General features: G+C 47.0%; 2 protein-coding genes across 2 annotated transcripts in view; both read left to right on the top strand.

The window, feature by feature from the left end:
• LOC146202844 (uncharacterized) overlaps window positions 1–14406 on the top strand; it is a 111272-nt gene that overhangs the window by 55791 nt on the left and 41075 nt on the right. Inside the window, exon 5 of the mRNA XM_084588380.1 lies at window positions 1599–1872. Coding sequence (XP_084444506.1) covers window positions 1599–1872 — 274 coding nt within the window. The remainder of the gene's footprint in view (window positions 1–1598; window positions 1873–14406) is intronic.
• LOC146202845 (uncharacterized) lies at window positions 2194–7177 on the top strand. The gene is made up of 2 exons (XM_084587517.1): window positions 2194–2213; window positions 3434–7177. Exons 1-2 carry the CDS (start codon window positions 2194–2196, stop codon window positions 5298–5300), a joined length of 1887 nt encoding a protein of 628 aa, XP_084443643.1. The 3' UTR covers window positions 5301–7177.

The following is a 14406-nucleotide window of genomic DNA, read 5'->3' on the forward strand; positions in this document are numbered from 1 at the left end:
CAGCAGTGTAGCGTGTTCCACATCCGTTGTGTCGTAGTCGTGCGCGGTGTGCAGCTCCGGTGGACGACGCCCTTCAGCCAGCCCGAGGGAGATTTTTGCCGTGAACGTCAATGCAGGGGTTGCGGCGCTCGTTATTGGTGCTGGATACAATCAACTTTCCCGATTTTGTGTGGTTCTTGGTTTGCCAAAACAAGTGCACCATAAGGAGTTTAATGCCATAACAAAAAATGTGCACCTTGTGGTTACAAAGCAGTGGCTGACAGAAGCAAGGTCTCAGCATCACTAAATAGCCAATAAAGCACGCCTTGAGAATGCTGCTCACAATGTCACTGTGGGAGCAACATATGATGCTGGTGAATTCTAAAACTGTGCACTGTATCATAATACCCTGGCCTGCATTGTGTGCAATTTTCATGCAGATAGTGCTGCTACAACAGCAATAAACAGCTTTTGTATCATTAAATCGCATTTTTCTCGAATTCGTATTTTGGGCCGAATATGAGTTTTGTGCACAATATTTTATGTCGTTAATTTAGTTCAATCAACACCAAATTTGGCATGCATAATCTTTAGGATGTGTAGAATGCAAGTATCTAGGTTTAAATGCAATCAGCAGTATTTTTGGGCATGCAAATTTAAAAAATTATCTGGTGCTAGCCACTAAAAACAAGGCACCAGATATAAAATTGTCTCAAAACATTGCATGCCATGGGAATGTTGCTATGTTGCTTATTTGCACTCAGTGGAGTGTTGGGGACAAGAAGAACTAGTTGGCTCTGCCCTACCATGCTTGCTGCTGTGTACAGCAGCTGCACAAACATGCATTGTTTTTCACTTATGCATGGCATTTAGAATATGAAAACATTAAGCTATTTTAAAACTAAAAGCATATTTAGAAAGAGGAGATCAATCTCTATAAGTGGTGCAATTTTCATTCACCTAGCATCAATATTAAGAAAAAAATGTTTTCGAGTAGCATCTCCCCTTAATGCCTAAATATTGCTTCTGCAGAGACTGCCGACTGCGCGCACTCTTGCCGTGTTGGGACCAAGCTGCCCGTAGGCACTGACGGCAAGCGGTTCGCCTATTCAAAATCTATTCTCTCTCTCTAAGCGAAACTTCTGATAAACAGAACATATTTTCCTGGTCCCTTGAGATTTTGATTAACGAGAGTCCACTGTATTGAGGCTTTATTGTAACTTTTTTCTGTCCATTTTTAACCGTCACTTTAGTGTTAGGTACTTCTTTTTCTTTGTGTAAAGAGTTGAGGATTATGATTTACCTTAGAGAAAAGCCTCACTCCAGTAATTGAGGGGCGGCAGATGCAGTAACCTAATTTTCCTTCCCCACCCTCTGCATCGATTGGTGCAAATGGCTTATGTTCTACTTTAAATTGAATACAAGGGTGGCAGCAGTAATAATAAAAAAAATGTACTGCTATAAAGAAGAAGCATCCACGCAGTTTGAGTGGGAAACGAGAAAAAAGAGTGAGGTCTTAGCTGTGCCACTTCTTATTTATCATTTTCATTGAAATAACTGTCCTGTTCACTTCTGGTCATTTATGTGTTTGACCATGCTGATGGACATTTTATTTGCAGGCCACCGCTGGTTCGTGTGTCTGAGAAAGTCATGATTCCACAAGAAGAGCACCCAGACATCAACTTTGTAGGTTTGTTGATTGGCCCACGAGGTAACACACTAAAGTCACTTGAAAAGGAAACTGGAGCCAAGATCATCATTCGTGGCAAAGGCTCTGTGAAGGAAGGCAAAGTGGGGCGTAAAGATGGCCAGCCGTTGCCTGGGGAAGATGAACCTCTGCATGCCTTTGTCACCGCTTCGAGTCAAGAAAATGTTCGCAAAGCTGTGGACAGGGTAAGAATATTGTGCTCTTCACCTTGATGTTGCTTTCCTTTCGTCGTGAGATGCCACTGGTCATGTTCCATGAGTATTAAACTGGAGTTGGCGATGTGGTCCTTCAGTTCCTTTTTTTTTCCCCTAAAATTGTTCTTGCTTGTGGCATTAGTTTTGAAACATGCAGTGGCAAAGGTGAAAATTCAGAAAGCCTTGGTATTGTGGTGTTGCATGTTATGTCGCTTTACAGGGATGCAAAGCATATTTTAGTCAAACCTCATTTTGACAAAGGATTATCTAGTGCAGAAATTCATTATACAGTAAGACCTCGTTACAAGAGACATGGTTACAAGAGACATTCAGTGAGGTTACAAGATACTCGGTTACTAAGGGCAACTTTTGCAGGTCCTTAAAGTAAAAAGAGACAATCCAGGTACGCTCATGCAATGCAGCTGACTCCTACCAATTTGAGTCGTACCAATTCGTATGTGTGGCAGTTTAAATTTCCTTATCTAAATTCTGTTCCATATGAGTGCTCTTTCTGTTTCAGTATATCGGGAACCGAGAAGGAGTGCCTCCTCTTGACTAGGAAGTCAAAATGTCCCCATTGTTTCAATCACACAGGAACGTGATGACAGTGGCTGAAACAATGGGGACATTTTGACTTCCCAGTCAAGAGGAGGCGCTCCTCGGTTCCTGATATATTGCAACAGAAAGAACACTCATATGGAACAGAATTTAGATAAGGAAATCTAAACTGCCGCACATACGAGAGTTGGGAAGAATTTTTGGTTACAAGAGACAACTTTCTTGGCTCCCCTGAGTGTCTCTTGTAACGAGGTTTTACTGTGTCTGTCATTCATCTTTAAGGGGGGGGCGCGGCACTTGAATCCCGAAAATAGGCCCCAAAATCGCATTTTCAATCTTTTCATTTTTGCGATCCCGAGACCCGTCTGCACCGATCTGCAAATTTTGGCTTCAAAATTATGTGTATTTCATGCGTTATAACCATTAATAGCAGCAGCTACGCGCACGCGGACCTTTAAATTGAGGTCTAAATTGGTCCTTTTTCAGCCGACTGCAGCACGGGAACTACGCGTTTCACCGGCGCCATTTTGGTCTCGTTTGAAAGCTCGCGCTTCCGGCATTTTATTTTTTTCAGCAAGCAACCCTGAGCTCTACGTGGGAGCGAAACAAGCAACAACAAAAAAAATGCGCGGCGCGGGCTTCTATTGGTTACTTGAAGCATGTGACCATCATGGCGGCTTTTGATTGGCTAGGCATGGCTAGCAAAGCTCATAGTTCGCGCCAGTCGCCATTTTGAAGAGGCATCTCTTTTGTGATCGTGCGAGGTTCGTCATGCCCGGTGGTGCGAAAAAGTTTCGATCTAGGCATCGTTTTGGCCGTTCACGGAAGAAAGGTTGGGGCAGGAAGCGTAATGATGCTGCTACCGCGTTGTGGGAGCATGCGATGGACAATCGGGCTCCGAAATCGCCCAATAACGCCGTCGTAACCAAAGACGCTTCCCCCGACAGCGTGCGCAGTGACTCCGGCCGCGTAAACATCGATGTTATTGACACAGAAGTGATGTTATTGACACAGTGCACGAGATCGCTTCTTCTGATAGCGTGAGCGGTGCCTACTTCGGCTGTGCCAAGATAACCATCGATGCAGTCGACGACGGAGAAGCGTGCAACAACAACGACTGCGGCCGTGTGAGGGTGGACACCCATGTTACGGACGACAGAGAAGTGTGTGAGGCACGCGCCCGTGAAAAAGCAGCACTTCAGCGACTTTCGTTGATACCGGCAACGACGCGGAAGATTGGGCCTTTCGCAGAGGAAAGCAGTGCGGCGACGACACCAGTGTCTGATCAGCGCCCCTCTCCTTACGTGATCGTGAACCTCGACTCACTGAACTCGCTGCTTCAAGTTTTGCGATGCGAAACATGCCATGAGCCAGTGAAAGTAGTGAGGGGCGATCGCGACTACGGCCTCGCGGCGAAGCTAACGGTCGTATGCAACAACTGCGGAGATATCGGGGCCGAATGGAGCTCGCCCCGAGTGGATGGTCCAAAGACATGCAACCCATTTGATATTAACCTCCTGGCTTCAAGGGTGATGATATCTACTGGAAATGGCCAAACAGCCATGAATGATATATTCGCGGCAGTGGGATTGTCCCGCCGTGGGATGCACCACAAAACATTTCAGCGCCATCTGAAGCAGAGTTTGGCACCTGCTGCCATGCAAGCAGCTGAGGTTGCTATGAGCCAGTGTGCACAAAAAGTGGCCACTCTGTATGAACAGCTATGTTTTGATCATAGAGGCAACATAGCAGTGTGCTTTGATGGCACTTGGCTAACTCGAGGTCACTCCTCACACATCGGCGTTGGTGCCGTAATAGAGTTATTTACAGAATATGTATTGGATTACATTGTGCTATCAAACTTTTGTTTAGGGTGCGAGGTTGGACCCAAGCCAGATTCTGAGGGCTATGCAGAGTGGCAGGCAACACATCAGTGTCAAAAAAATAGTGAGAGTAAAGCTGGTCACATGGAGGTGGAAGCTGGCCTCATACTTTTTCAAAGGTCTCTCCAGCGACATGGATTGCGATACACAACCATCTTGTGTGATGGTGACAGCCGCACATATGCTGCAATCAAAGAAGCCAAGGTGTATGGCTTTGTCGATGTCCAAAAGGAGGACTGTGTGAACCATGTTCAGAAGCGCATGGGCACGGCACTACGGAATTTAGTGCAAAAGCACAAAAGTGAGGGAAAGCGAAGCCTTGGTGGGAGAGGCCGGCTAACGAACGAGCTCATCACAAGACTAAGCACATATTATGGCCGGGCTCTAAAGTCTAATGATGGTGATGTGGATGCAATGCAGAAGGCAGTAATGGCAACATACAGGCATGTAACATCCACAGGCGAACGTTCAGACCACAGCCTATGCCCCACTGGAGCTAATTCTTGGTGTCGTCACAACGCTGCAAAAGCGAAGGGCGAGCCAGAACCTGGGCACCACTACAACTTGCCAAAAGATGTGGCAGAAGCCTTGCTTCCTGCGTACACCCGTCTCTCTGAAAGGACCCTTCTACAGAGGTGCCAGCGCGGGAAAACTCAGAACTCAAATGAAAGTTTTCACTCTGTGATATGGGGCCTGGTATCAAAGGAGCAGCATGCTTCACTCTTTGCCGTGCAAGCTGCTGTTGCGGAAGCTGCCTTACGCTTCAACACTGAAAATTTACATGCATCCACTGCAATTCTGCAACAGCTCAGTCTGAATATAACAAGCACTGCATCCCAGAGGGCAAGGGAGAAAGACCTCCGTCGAAGTGCCAGCTCCAAGAAGAAGCGAGAAGCCTCTCTGAGCATGAGCAAGCTGGTCAAGAAAAGGCATAAAGATGGCATGCATCCAGATTATGCCCCTGGTGCATTTCCTTAAGATTTTATTGGTTTTCTCCCAGTAAAGATATTCTGACATGTTTTTCCTTGATTTCTCAAAATATAAATTTTGACACTTCTGCAGTTTTGGAGGGAAAATAGCATCTGTTCTATTTAAGCTATGAGCATAATTTCTTTTGTGTGAGAAAGATAAATGCATGCAGAATGCAATATGCTCAATTTTAATGCAGTATTTGCTTTAGAAATTTTTTGAAATGGGTCATGTGTTTGACATGCAAAGATGGAATTTTTCTCTTGCAACTTTGATGAGCTCTAACTCTAGTTCAAATTGACCTAGAATATTAATTTATACCTTATTACACTCCTTAAGCATTCCAGATTGTTTTTTATATTCTAACAACTGCGCTTGGATTTTCTGTTTAGAAGCTAATTTTTCTCCAAACAAAGAACCCAGCTTTTACTGTTTTTTGGTAGTATTTCAGAAACTACTTGCCCTATGAGAAAAATAATTACAGTTTTGGAATCAGCATGTCAAAATACATAAACTGTGAAAATTTGGTTCATATCTATTCATAAATAAGAAAGTTGCCTCCTAAGTGTAGCATCCCCCCTTAAGGGGGGAGGCTACCCTTGAACACCAACTTTTTTATTTCTTGAGGTATTTGAATGAAATTTTCAGGGTATGCTCATAGTACACACATTTGAAGAACTACCAAGTTTCATGGAGCTGGGCTCATCGGTTCTCAAGTTAGAGGAGTATATCAAGATAGTTTACATAGGTCCCTAGGGGCGGGCCTGGAAAATTTGCAAAATGTGCTAGCAGTGTGAAATTTGTTATGGTCATTCCTGGATAGTTTCCTCAGGGCAAGACAATTCCCTTTTTCCAAATTTCCTCTCTGAAAAATTTTAGTACACCCCCAAATTTAGTGTTCAAATTTATACCTGATTTAACGATATTTTAATTGACTGCCCCTAATTACACATGAAATATTTTGAAAAAAAAAAAACGAATTGTCTTGCCCTCAGAATTTTACTAGGTATATAGCAAAAAAAACCTCATGAAAATTCAATAAGCGGTTCTTGAGCTATGACTTTCCCTAGCAGCCACACCGTGCAAAAAATTGATTCTGAGAAAACGGCTCTCAAAGGTTGAGAGAACAATAACTTTTTTGTTTGTCAAGTTATCATGATGAAATTTTCAAGACAGGCTCATGACATTAACAAATGAAAAACCACCAAGTTTCATAGAATTGTGCACGCTAGTTCTCAAGTTACAGAAGCATATCAAACTGGTTCGAATAGGTCCTTTATATCAAGCCTGGAGAAATTGTGAAAGGCATTGGCATTGTGCAATTTGTCATGCTGATTCCTAGATAGGTTCCTCAGGGCAAGACAAAGCCTTTTTTCTAAATTTTCTTGCTGAATAATAGCATAGAAATGGATTTTTTGTTATCGATTAGACCTACGTTGATTAACCAAATTAATTATGACAAATTCCAGACATAATATTTTGAATACATGGGTTTGCCTTGCCCTCAAAAATTTATTCAGGTACAGTCGAGCCCACTTATAACGGCCCCTCGATTTGCAGCATCGCCTCGATGCTGCAAATGCTGCTTGATGCGATGAGCTGACAGATAGTATGCTAGGTTGGTATGGGATACCACAGCACAAAACGGGGTGCCATCAGTCTCAAGATTAGTCAGCGGGGCGATCGTGGTAGGGTTTCATCCGGACGACGTGCACAACATCAGTGAACTTGCGTCGTCTGCGGCTTGAGGGATCTTGGGTCGCGGATTCAACTTCATAAGTAACGTCGCTGAGGCGGCGGAGGACACGGTATGGGCTGAAGTACCGACGCAGCAATTTTTCAGAGAGCCCACAATGACGAACGGGCGTCCAAATCCAGACATAGTCTCCAGGCTCGTAGGCAGCGAAGCGCCGTCCCTTGTTGTAACGGTCAGCGTCTAGTTGCTGTTGTAGCTTTATGCGCTGTCTTGCCAGCTGTCGCGCTTCTTCCGCACGCTGAGTAAAACTAGCAATGTCCAGGTCAAGCTCATGTTCGTCGTCGGTATATACGGGCAGCATTGTATCCAGTGGAGTGGTCACTCGACGGCCGAAGACAAGCTCGAAGGGTGTGAGCCGCGTCGTCTCCTGAAGTGCCGTATTATATGCGAACGTGGCATATGGGAGGATTTGATCCCAGGTCTTATGCTCTATATCCATGTACATAGACAGCATGTCGGCCAGAGTTCTGTTTAGCCGTTCCACCAAGCCATTTGTTTGCGGGTGGTATGCCGTGGCCCGTCTATGGCTAGTATGTGTACGCAACACGATGTCGTGGACAAAAAACTCTGCTACTTCGGTGGCAGTTCCATTTGTGAGCGACGCGGTTTCAGCATATCAGGTCAAGTAGTCTGTCGCGACAACAATCCAACGCTTTCCATTAGTTGACTTCGGGAAAGGACCAAGAAGATCCATTCCCACTTGTTGGAATGGAGTTTGCGGTGGAGCGATCGGCTGAAGAAATCCAGCTGGTTTCACGGGTGGAGTCTTTCGGCGTTGACAGTCACGGCAGGTTTTAACGTAGGATCGTACTGAAGGTAATAATTTCGGCCAATAGTATTTCTCCCGAATTCTTGCAAGCGTACGACTAACTCCCAAGTGGCCGGCGGACGGTTCGTCGTGACAAGCGCTCAAGATGTCAGGCCGTAGGTGCGTAGGTACTACGAGTAGAAATGTCTCTCTTGATCTTTCAAAATTGCGCTTGTAGAGAACTCCACTTCGTAAAGCGTATGACTGCAAGCCACGACGAAAAACAAGCGGTACTCTACCACCGCGTCCTTCCAGATAATCGATGAGCGGCGCCAGCTCCGGGTCCTTGCGTTGAAGGTCAGCCATATGGGATTGAGTAATGGCCCCTATAAAGGGAAACTCGTCGGCGTTTTCTACTGCAGTGGAGTCCAATGGCGCGCGTGACAAGCAATCCGCATCTTGGTGTTTATGTCCCGACTTATAGACAACAGTAATGTCATACTCTTGAAGACGGAGGCTCCAACGAGCTAAGCGTCCAGACGGGTCTTTAAGGCTTGCCAGCCAGCACAAGGAATGATGGTCGCTGACAATACGGAAGGGTCGTCCGTACAAATATGGTCGAAACTTGCTGACGGCCCAGATTATCGCAAGGCACTCCTTCTCCGTTGTCGAATAGTTCGCCTCTGATCGTGAGAGTGTTCGGCTCGCGTAGGCGATAACCCGTTCTACTCCGCCTTGCCACTGAATGAGTACCGCGCCGAGGCCAACGTTGCTGGCATCAGTATGTACGTCTGTTGCGGCGTCTTCATCGAAATGGGCGAGTATTGGGGGTTTGTGTAGGCGGCTTCTAAGCTCCTGGAAGGCTTGCTCTTGATCGTCTCCCCACAGGAAGGGTGTGTCATCTCTGGTTAGTGCTGTCAGTGGTTCAGCTATCTTAGAAAAATCTTGGACGAAGCGTCGATAGTACGAACAAAGACCTAGAAATCGTCAAAGTGCCTTTTTGTCGGTGGGACGTGGAAAATTTGACACTGCGGTAGTCTTCTCGGGATCAGGGAGAACGCCCTGTGCACTGACAACGTGGCCGAGGAAGCGTAGCTCTTTGAAAGCAAAGTGGCATTTCTCAGGCTTGATCGTTAGTTGCGCGCCTTTGAGCGCTTGAAGCACGATGCGCAACCTGTCCAAGTGTTGCTCGAAAGCAGGCGAGAAAATAACAACATCATCTAAGTACACCAAGCACGACTGCCACTTGAGACCTGATAAAACCGTGTCCATCATACGTTGGAATGTGGCCGGTGCAGAGCAAAGACCAAACGGAAGCACCTTAAACTCGTATAGACCTCCTCCATGTTTGCAAACAAACAAGACGATCGAGGTGGCGCTGCTCTCGTCAGCGATCCCACGGTAGGCAAAAAGCACGACCGCGGCCGCGGCACTGTGGCTAAGCTTGCCAAGGCCGTGTTATTGTGATCTGTAGGCGCCTTCTTGGCAGACGAAATGACCATGTGCTAGTATTTCGTGAGCCTCAGCGGTGAGGACAAATACGATACATTGAAACGTACACGGCGTGCAGCGTACGCACCCGCACGCCGTACCGATGGAGATTGGGTTCAAGGCGCCCAAGAGAAGCGTTGCTGCCAGCCAGAGAAAATGACCGACGTTGACATCTATTTGCTGTTTTCTCCCAAAAAATTAGGCGCGGAACGTATAGAGAATTACAAAGCTTCGGATGCTTACAACTACTTTGAGTCGAGTAAGCTGACGGTGATTTTTCTCGCCATAAATATAGCGCGCGCAAACCGCGTACGAAATAGTCCGCTCGAAGCATCATTGCATTATCGGATGATTCTTCACACCGAGCGGCAAATGAGCGTTCTTGATAAGCACGAAGCACCGCGCTAGCGTCGAGTGGCTGTATGGTTAGGATGATTTAGGCCAGCACGGCAACAGTAGCCTTGACACCGCACGGATTTGCGTACCTAGTTCGTTGAAATCACAAAGCGACGCTTCTTTTATATCTGCTCTGTTCGTGGGCGGCTGTCGTCGTTAATGCTAGCAATTTTATCCCGGGTAGTCACGCTTAAAGCTTCCATTACCATTACGAGCTGCAGCGGCCGCTGTGGTTCCGTGGGTTCCGGCAAAATCGTCCCAGGAAAAAATGGTCCTGGAAAAAATGGCCCCAGATAAAACGTCCCCAAACAGATGGAATCCAACGTACTGCAAAGTCGAGCTTTCGCCTTGCCTGGTGCTTGGCTTATCAGCGATGAATAGCGCTCATTCTAATCAACTTTTACTTTTCTTATCTTACATCTGCGTTTGTGATTTTAGCTTGAACATTATTTATATCTTGAACCCCGCCGTTTTATTATTTTTTTTTTCACGTTTTGTAGTTCTGTTTACTAAAGGCGTAGACTGAGTTTCCTCGTGTCTATAGCCGCAGTAATGTATGCTACAGTGATTCTTTCTACCCATCCGCTTGAAATTTGCAAAACATGGTACTGATGCCATGCGTTTACAAAAAAAAAAAAAAATCATTATGGCGCCGAAATTTGTGCGGTCGAGGACAATCACATCTCTCGAATGTGTAATATTACCCGGGTGATTAGACCTATAATAAAGAGAGATATTGCCCAGCTTGGAAACTGACAACTTATGCACTGCATAATACTCGCTGGATGTTATATAGTGGTGGGGTTCTTTTTTTTTTTTTTCGCAATGCTTTCTCGCCAAGCCTTCTCCAGTTCCTGTAAATGTGTAAAGCACCCAGATGACCCAGTGCCCCGACAATGGTTATATCTATTCTAAAAAAAAAAGGCATCCAATAAGATGTTCAGTTTTTTGCGAAGTGAGTTCCGGGCAGATTTTCAATCAATTTCTTCGGGGATATTTTTTCCTAGCGGCCGCTTCCTGAGGGGACCTTTCTGCACGTTTTTTCCGTTGCCGTATATTCCGCGGACCTTCTTTTTCGGGGCTGTATCTTCTGGGGACCTCTTCTCTGGGGTCGTTTTTACTTTCACCCGTGGTTCCGTAGTTAAGGCGGCCCAGTTCGGTCTCGGCCACTGTGACCGCGTTAATGTAGGATAAGCCCTCCCAACTCGCATTCACAATCAACCGCTATGAATACAAATAAAAGCACTCAGCATAAATAAAAAAATGCAGCTCCAACCCAATTGATTAGTAGCTGCCAACGTGAAGTGGGAATGATCATCAGGAAGTAGATTAAAATAATTTGACGTGAACGCGGCCAAGGTTATGCAACATATATATACCACGGATCGAGGAGTGCAACACTGATCTCTCGCGTAGCAGCTCACTGCGCATACATACAATTACCAAAGTAAAAAAAAAAACGGGCTTGAGGAACAGTTTACATAGGTAAAACATCTATGCATACTCCAACAAAGAAACAGGCCTACGCATTATAACATATATATGACAGCCTCGTCTACATATGTTACCTGCGCACCCGCACCGGCACTAAAACAGTAGATCCCATCACGCGTCGTAAGAAGGCCAAACCCGCGTTATTCGCGACCTTTAATCCGGTAGACCGCTCTGGCGTAAAGGTGAATAAGCTCCAGCTTAGCCGTGACGGAGTGTTTGCCGCATATTCGATGAGCAGGCATCGGTAGCCAGCCTTGGCGCTTCACCGCGGCGGCCCACCACTGTTTACGGCGACCATTGTAGGGCAAGAAACCTGTGCAAGCTTACTAAACTTCCTCTAGTGTGCCTTTCAGCACATGTCATAGCGACGCGATAAGTCGGCATGGTGCTCTGCATTTCCCGGCAGCAGCAAGCCATCGTGTAATCACGGTAGGCAAAGCGACAGAAGTGTTGTTTTGCCTACCAGGCGAAAGTCACTAATGACGACAGCGCCACCGCATTTTCGTGACGTAGCCGGAGTGAAGGAGGTCTATAGGCCGTCGGGCGTCACAAATGCAGTCTTCTCTCTGTCTCTCTGATCCACTTCGATTTGCCAGTATCCGCTTTTGAGGTCTAATGAGGAGAAGTACCTGGCATCGCGTAGTCGGTCGAGGGCATCATCAATCCTGGGCAGCGGATAGACGTCCTTTTTGGTCACGTTATTTAACTTTCGGTAATCGACACAGAATCTCAAGGTGCCATCTTTCTTTTTGACAAGGACCACTGGCGACGCCCATGGGCTCGTCGAAGGCTGGATCACGTCGTCCGCAAGCATTTCATCCACTTGCGTTTTAATGGCGTCACGTTCCTTAGGAGAAACCCGGTACGGGCGCTGGCATACCGGTAACGTGGTCTCATCGGTGATGATGCGGTGCTTGGCGACAGGAGTACGATCGACTTTCGAGCCTGTGGCGAAGCAGTCTGCGAAATCGCTCAGAAGAGCCGAGAGAAGATTCCTTTGATCGGGCCTCAAGTCGGGGCTAATTTTAACGGTTTGCAGAGCATGACAAGGTGCGGCCTCTTCTTTAGGGTTCGTTCCGGCGGTGCATAAATGAGGTAAGGCAGTAACATCGTGAAGGACGGCAACAGCCGTGTCCTTGGCGAGATGCCGCATCTCCTTAGCAAAATTTGTCAGGAGGACAGTAGCACAACTGTTCTGGAGTTGTACGAGTCCTCGAGCAACGGCTAATTCCTTCTCGAGTACAGTTGAATCCCGCCACAACGAATACCGCCACAACGAAATTTCCGCGACAACGAATAATTTTTTATTCCCCGCGAGTATCCTATAAGAATTAATGGCCTAAATTTCTCTGCACAACGAACCATTTTTGCAGAGCGTTTCCGCTTCAACGAAATTTTCGCGTTCAAAATCGAAACCGAAACTAGTTTTATTGGCGAGAAGTCCAAGTCAAATCCAAAGCCACATTAAGCATGAAATCACGTGATTGCAGTTCCGCCATTTTGGCTTTGTGTCGTGGTCGCGTTGTTCACTCGCTGCCTTTCTCTTCGACAACGAGTTTTCATCCGCAGGACACGATGGCAACACAAGTGAAAAAACGCAAAACTCCTTCCCTTGAGCAAAAAGCTCAAATAATCGCCCAAGCAGAAAGCGGAAGGAAGAAAGCGGCAATTGCTGAAGACTTCGGAATTCCTGCAAGTTCGCTGTCAACGATTCTAGGCAATAAGGACAGCGTGAGAATGGCACTTGCTTCAGGCACATCCTCGAAGCACAAAAAGGTGACGCGGCCCCTCCATGAAGAGTTGGACAAAGCAGTGCATGCGTGGTTTGTGGAAGCACGAGCCAGCAACGTCCCCCTGTCCGGAAGCATCGTCCAGCAGAAAGCCTTGAACTATGCATGCCTACTTGGCATTGATGATTTTAAAGCCAGCATTGGCTGGCTAAACCGTTTCAAGGCCCGCCATAACATCGTTGGAAAAGTGTTGTGCGGCGAGTCAATGTCAGCAGACGTGGACGGAGCAGCTGCTTGGAAGGCGATTAACATGGCCGGAATTTTAAGCAACTTCGCGCCTGCAGACATTTACAACGCCGACGAGACCGGGCTATTCTACGAGATGTTGCCGGCTAGGACGCTCGACTTCAAGGGGCAGCGCTGTCACGGCGGCAAACACAGCAAAAAAAACGCATCACAGTGCTGCTTTGCACAAACATGGATGGCTCGGACAAGCGTCCGCCGTTAGTCATAGGCAAAAGTGCCAAGCCGCGCTGTTTTAAGGGAACTCGTAGCCTACCTGTGCAGTACAAGGCGAACAACAAGTCATGGATGACCCGCGCTATTTTCACCGAGTGGATGATGGCATTCGACCGCGACATGAAGCGGCAGGGCCGTAAAGTTTGCTTGCTTTTGGACAATTGTTCAGCGCATCACTCCGACGAAGTCAAGCTCACTAACACGGAGCTGAGGTTTTTCCCTCCCAATTGCACGGCTGTCTTACAGCCTCTCGATCAGGGCGTGATTCTTAGCCTGAAGCGCGCTTACCGCGGGAGGTTAATTCAGCGGCTGCTTTTTAACACTGAAACCGGCCGAGACACGAAGGTGGACTTGTACGTGGCACTGCAGATTATGTCTGCTGCCTGGAGCACACTGGGGCGCTCAGTAATTGTGAACTGTTTCAGGCACGCCGGATTTGCCGAAGGTCGACCCGTACACTCTGCTGGCCTAACACCAGGCGTTACAGACGACGACGAAGAGGCGTCACCGGCTCCGGGGATCGCGGCCGCCTGGAAAACGCTGGGAGAAATAGGAACCGTGCCGCCTAATCTCGAGCTCGACGAATACATCGGCGCTGACGCTTGTGTTGTTGTTCACGAAGATGTGAGTGATGAGCAGATCATAAAAGCTGCCCGGAATGATAAGGACTCTTCCGATGAAGAAGACGACGACGTACAGGAAGCGCCGGCTGCGGCAACCGCCGTACAGGTGATGGACGCTTTTGATGTCATCAGGAATTTCGTTGCTGTCCGAGACGACGATGTTGCAATGGGTTTGCTGACCGAGTGCGAAAATCGCGTGACGGCGTTGCTCGCCGTGAAGCGTAAGCAAACCAAGCTTACAGATTTTTGGCATTAAACGCCTTTGCTGCTGCTTGGGCAATTCTTTCTGCGTTTCACGTCAAATTTTTGCGATAACAAAGTTCCGCGAGAACGAATTTTTTTTCGTGCACCGTGAATT

Source organism: Amblyomma maculatum, chromosome 1, assembly GCF_055883805.1.
Source record: "Amblyomma maculatum isolate TAMU_Amacu chromosome 1, ASM5588380v1, whole genome shotgun sequence".
Classification (NCBI taxonomy): Eukaryota; Metazoa; Arthropoda; class Arachnida; order Ixodida; family Ixodidae; genus Amblyomma; species Amblyomma maculatum.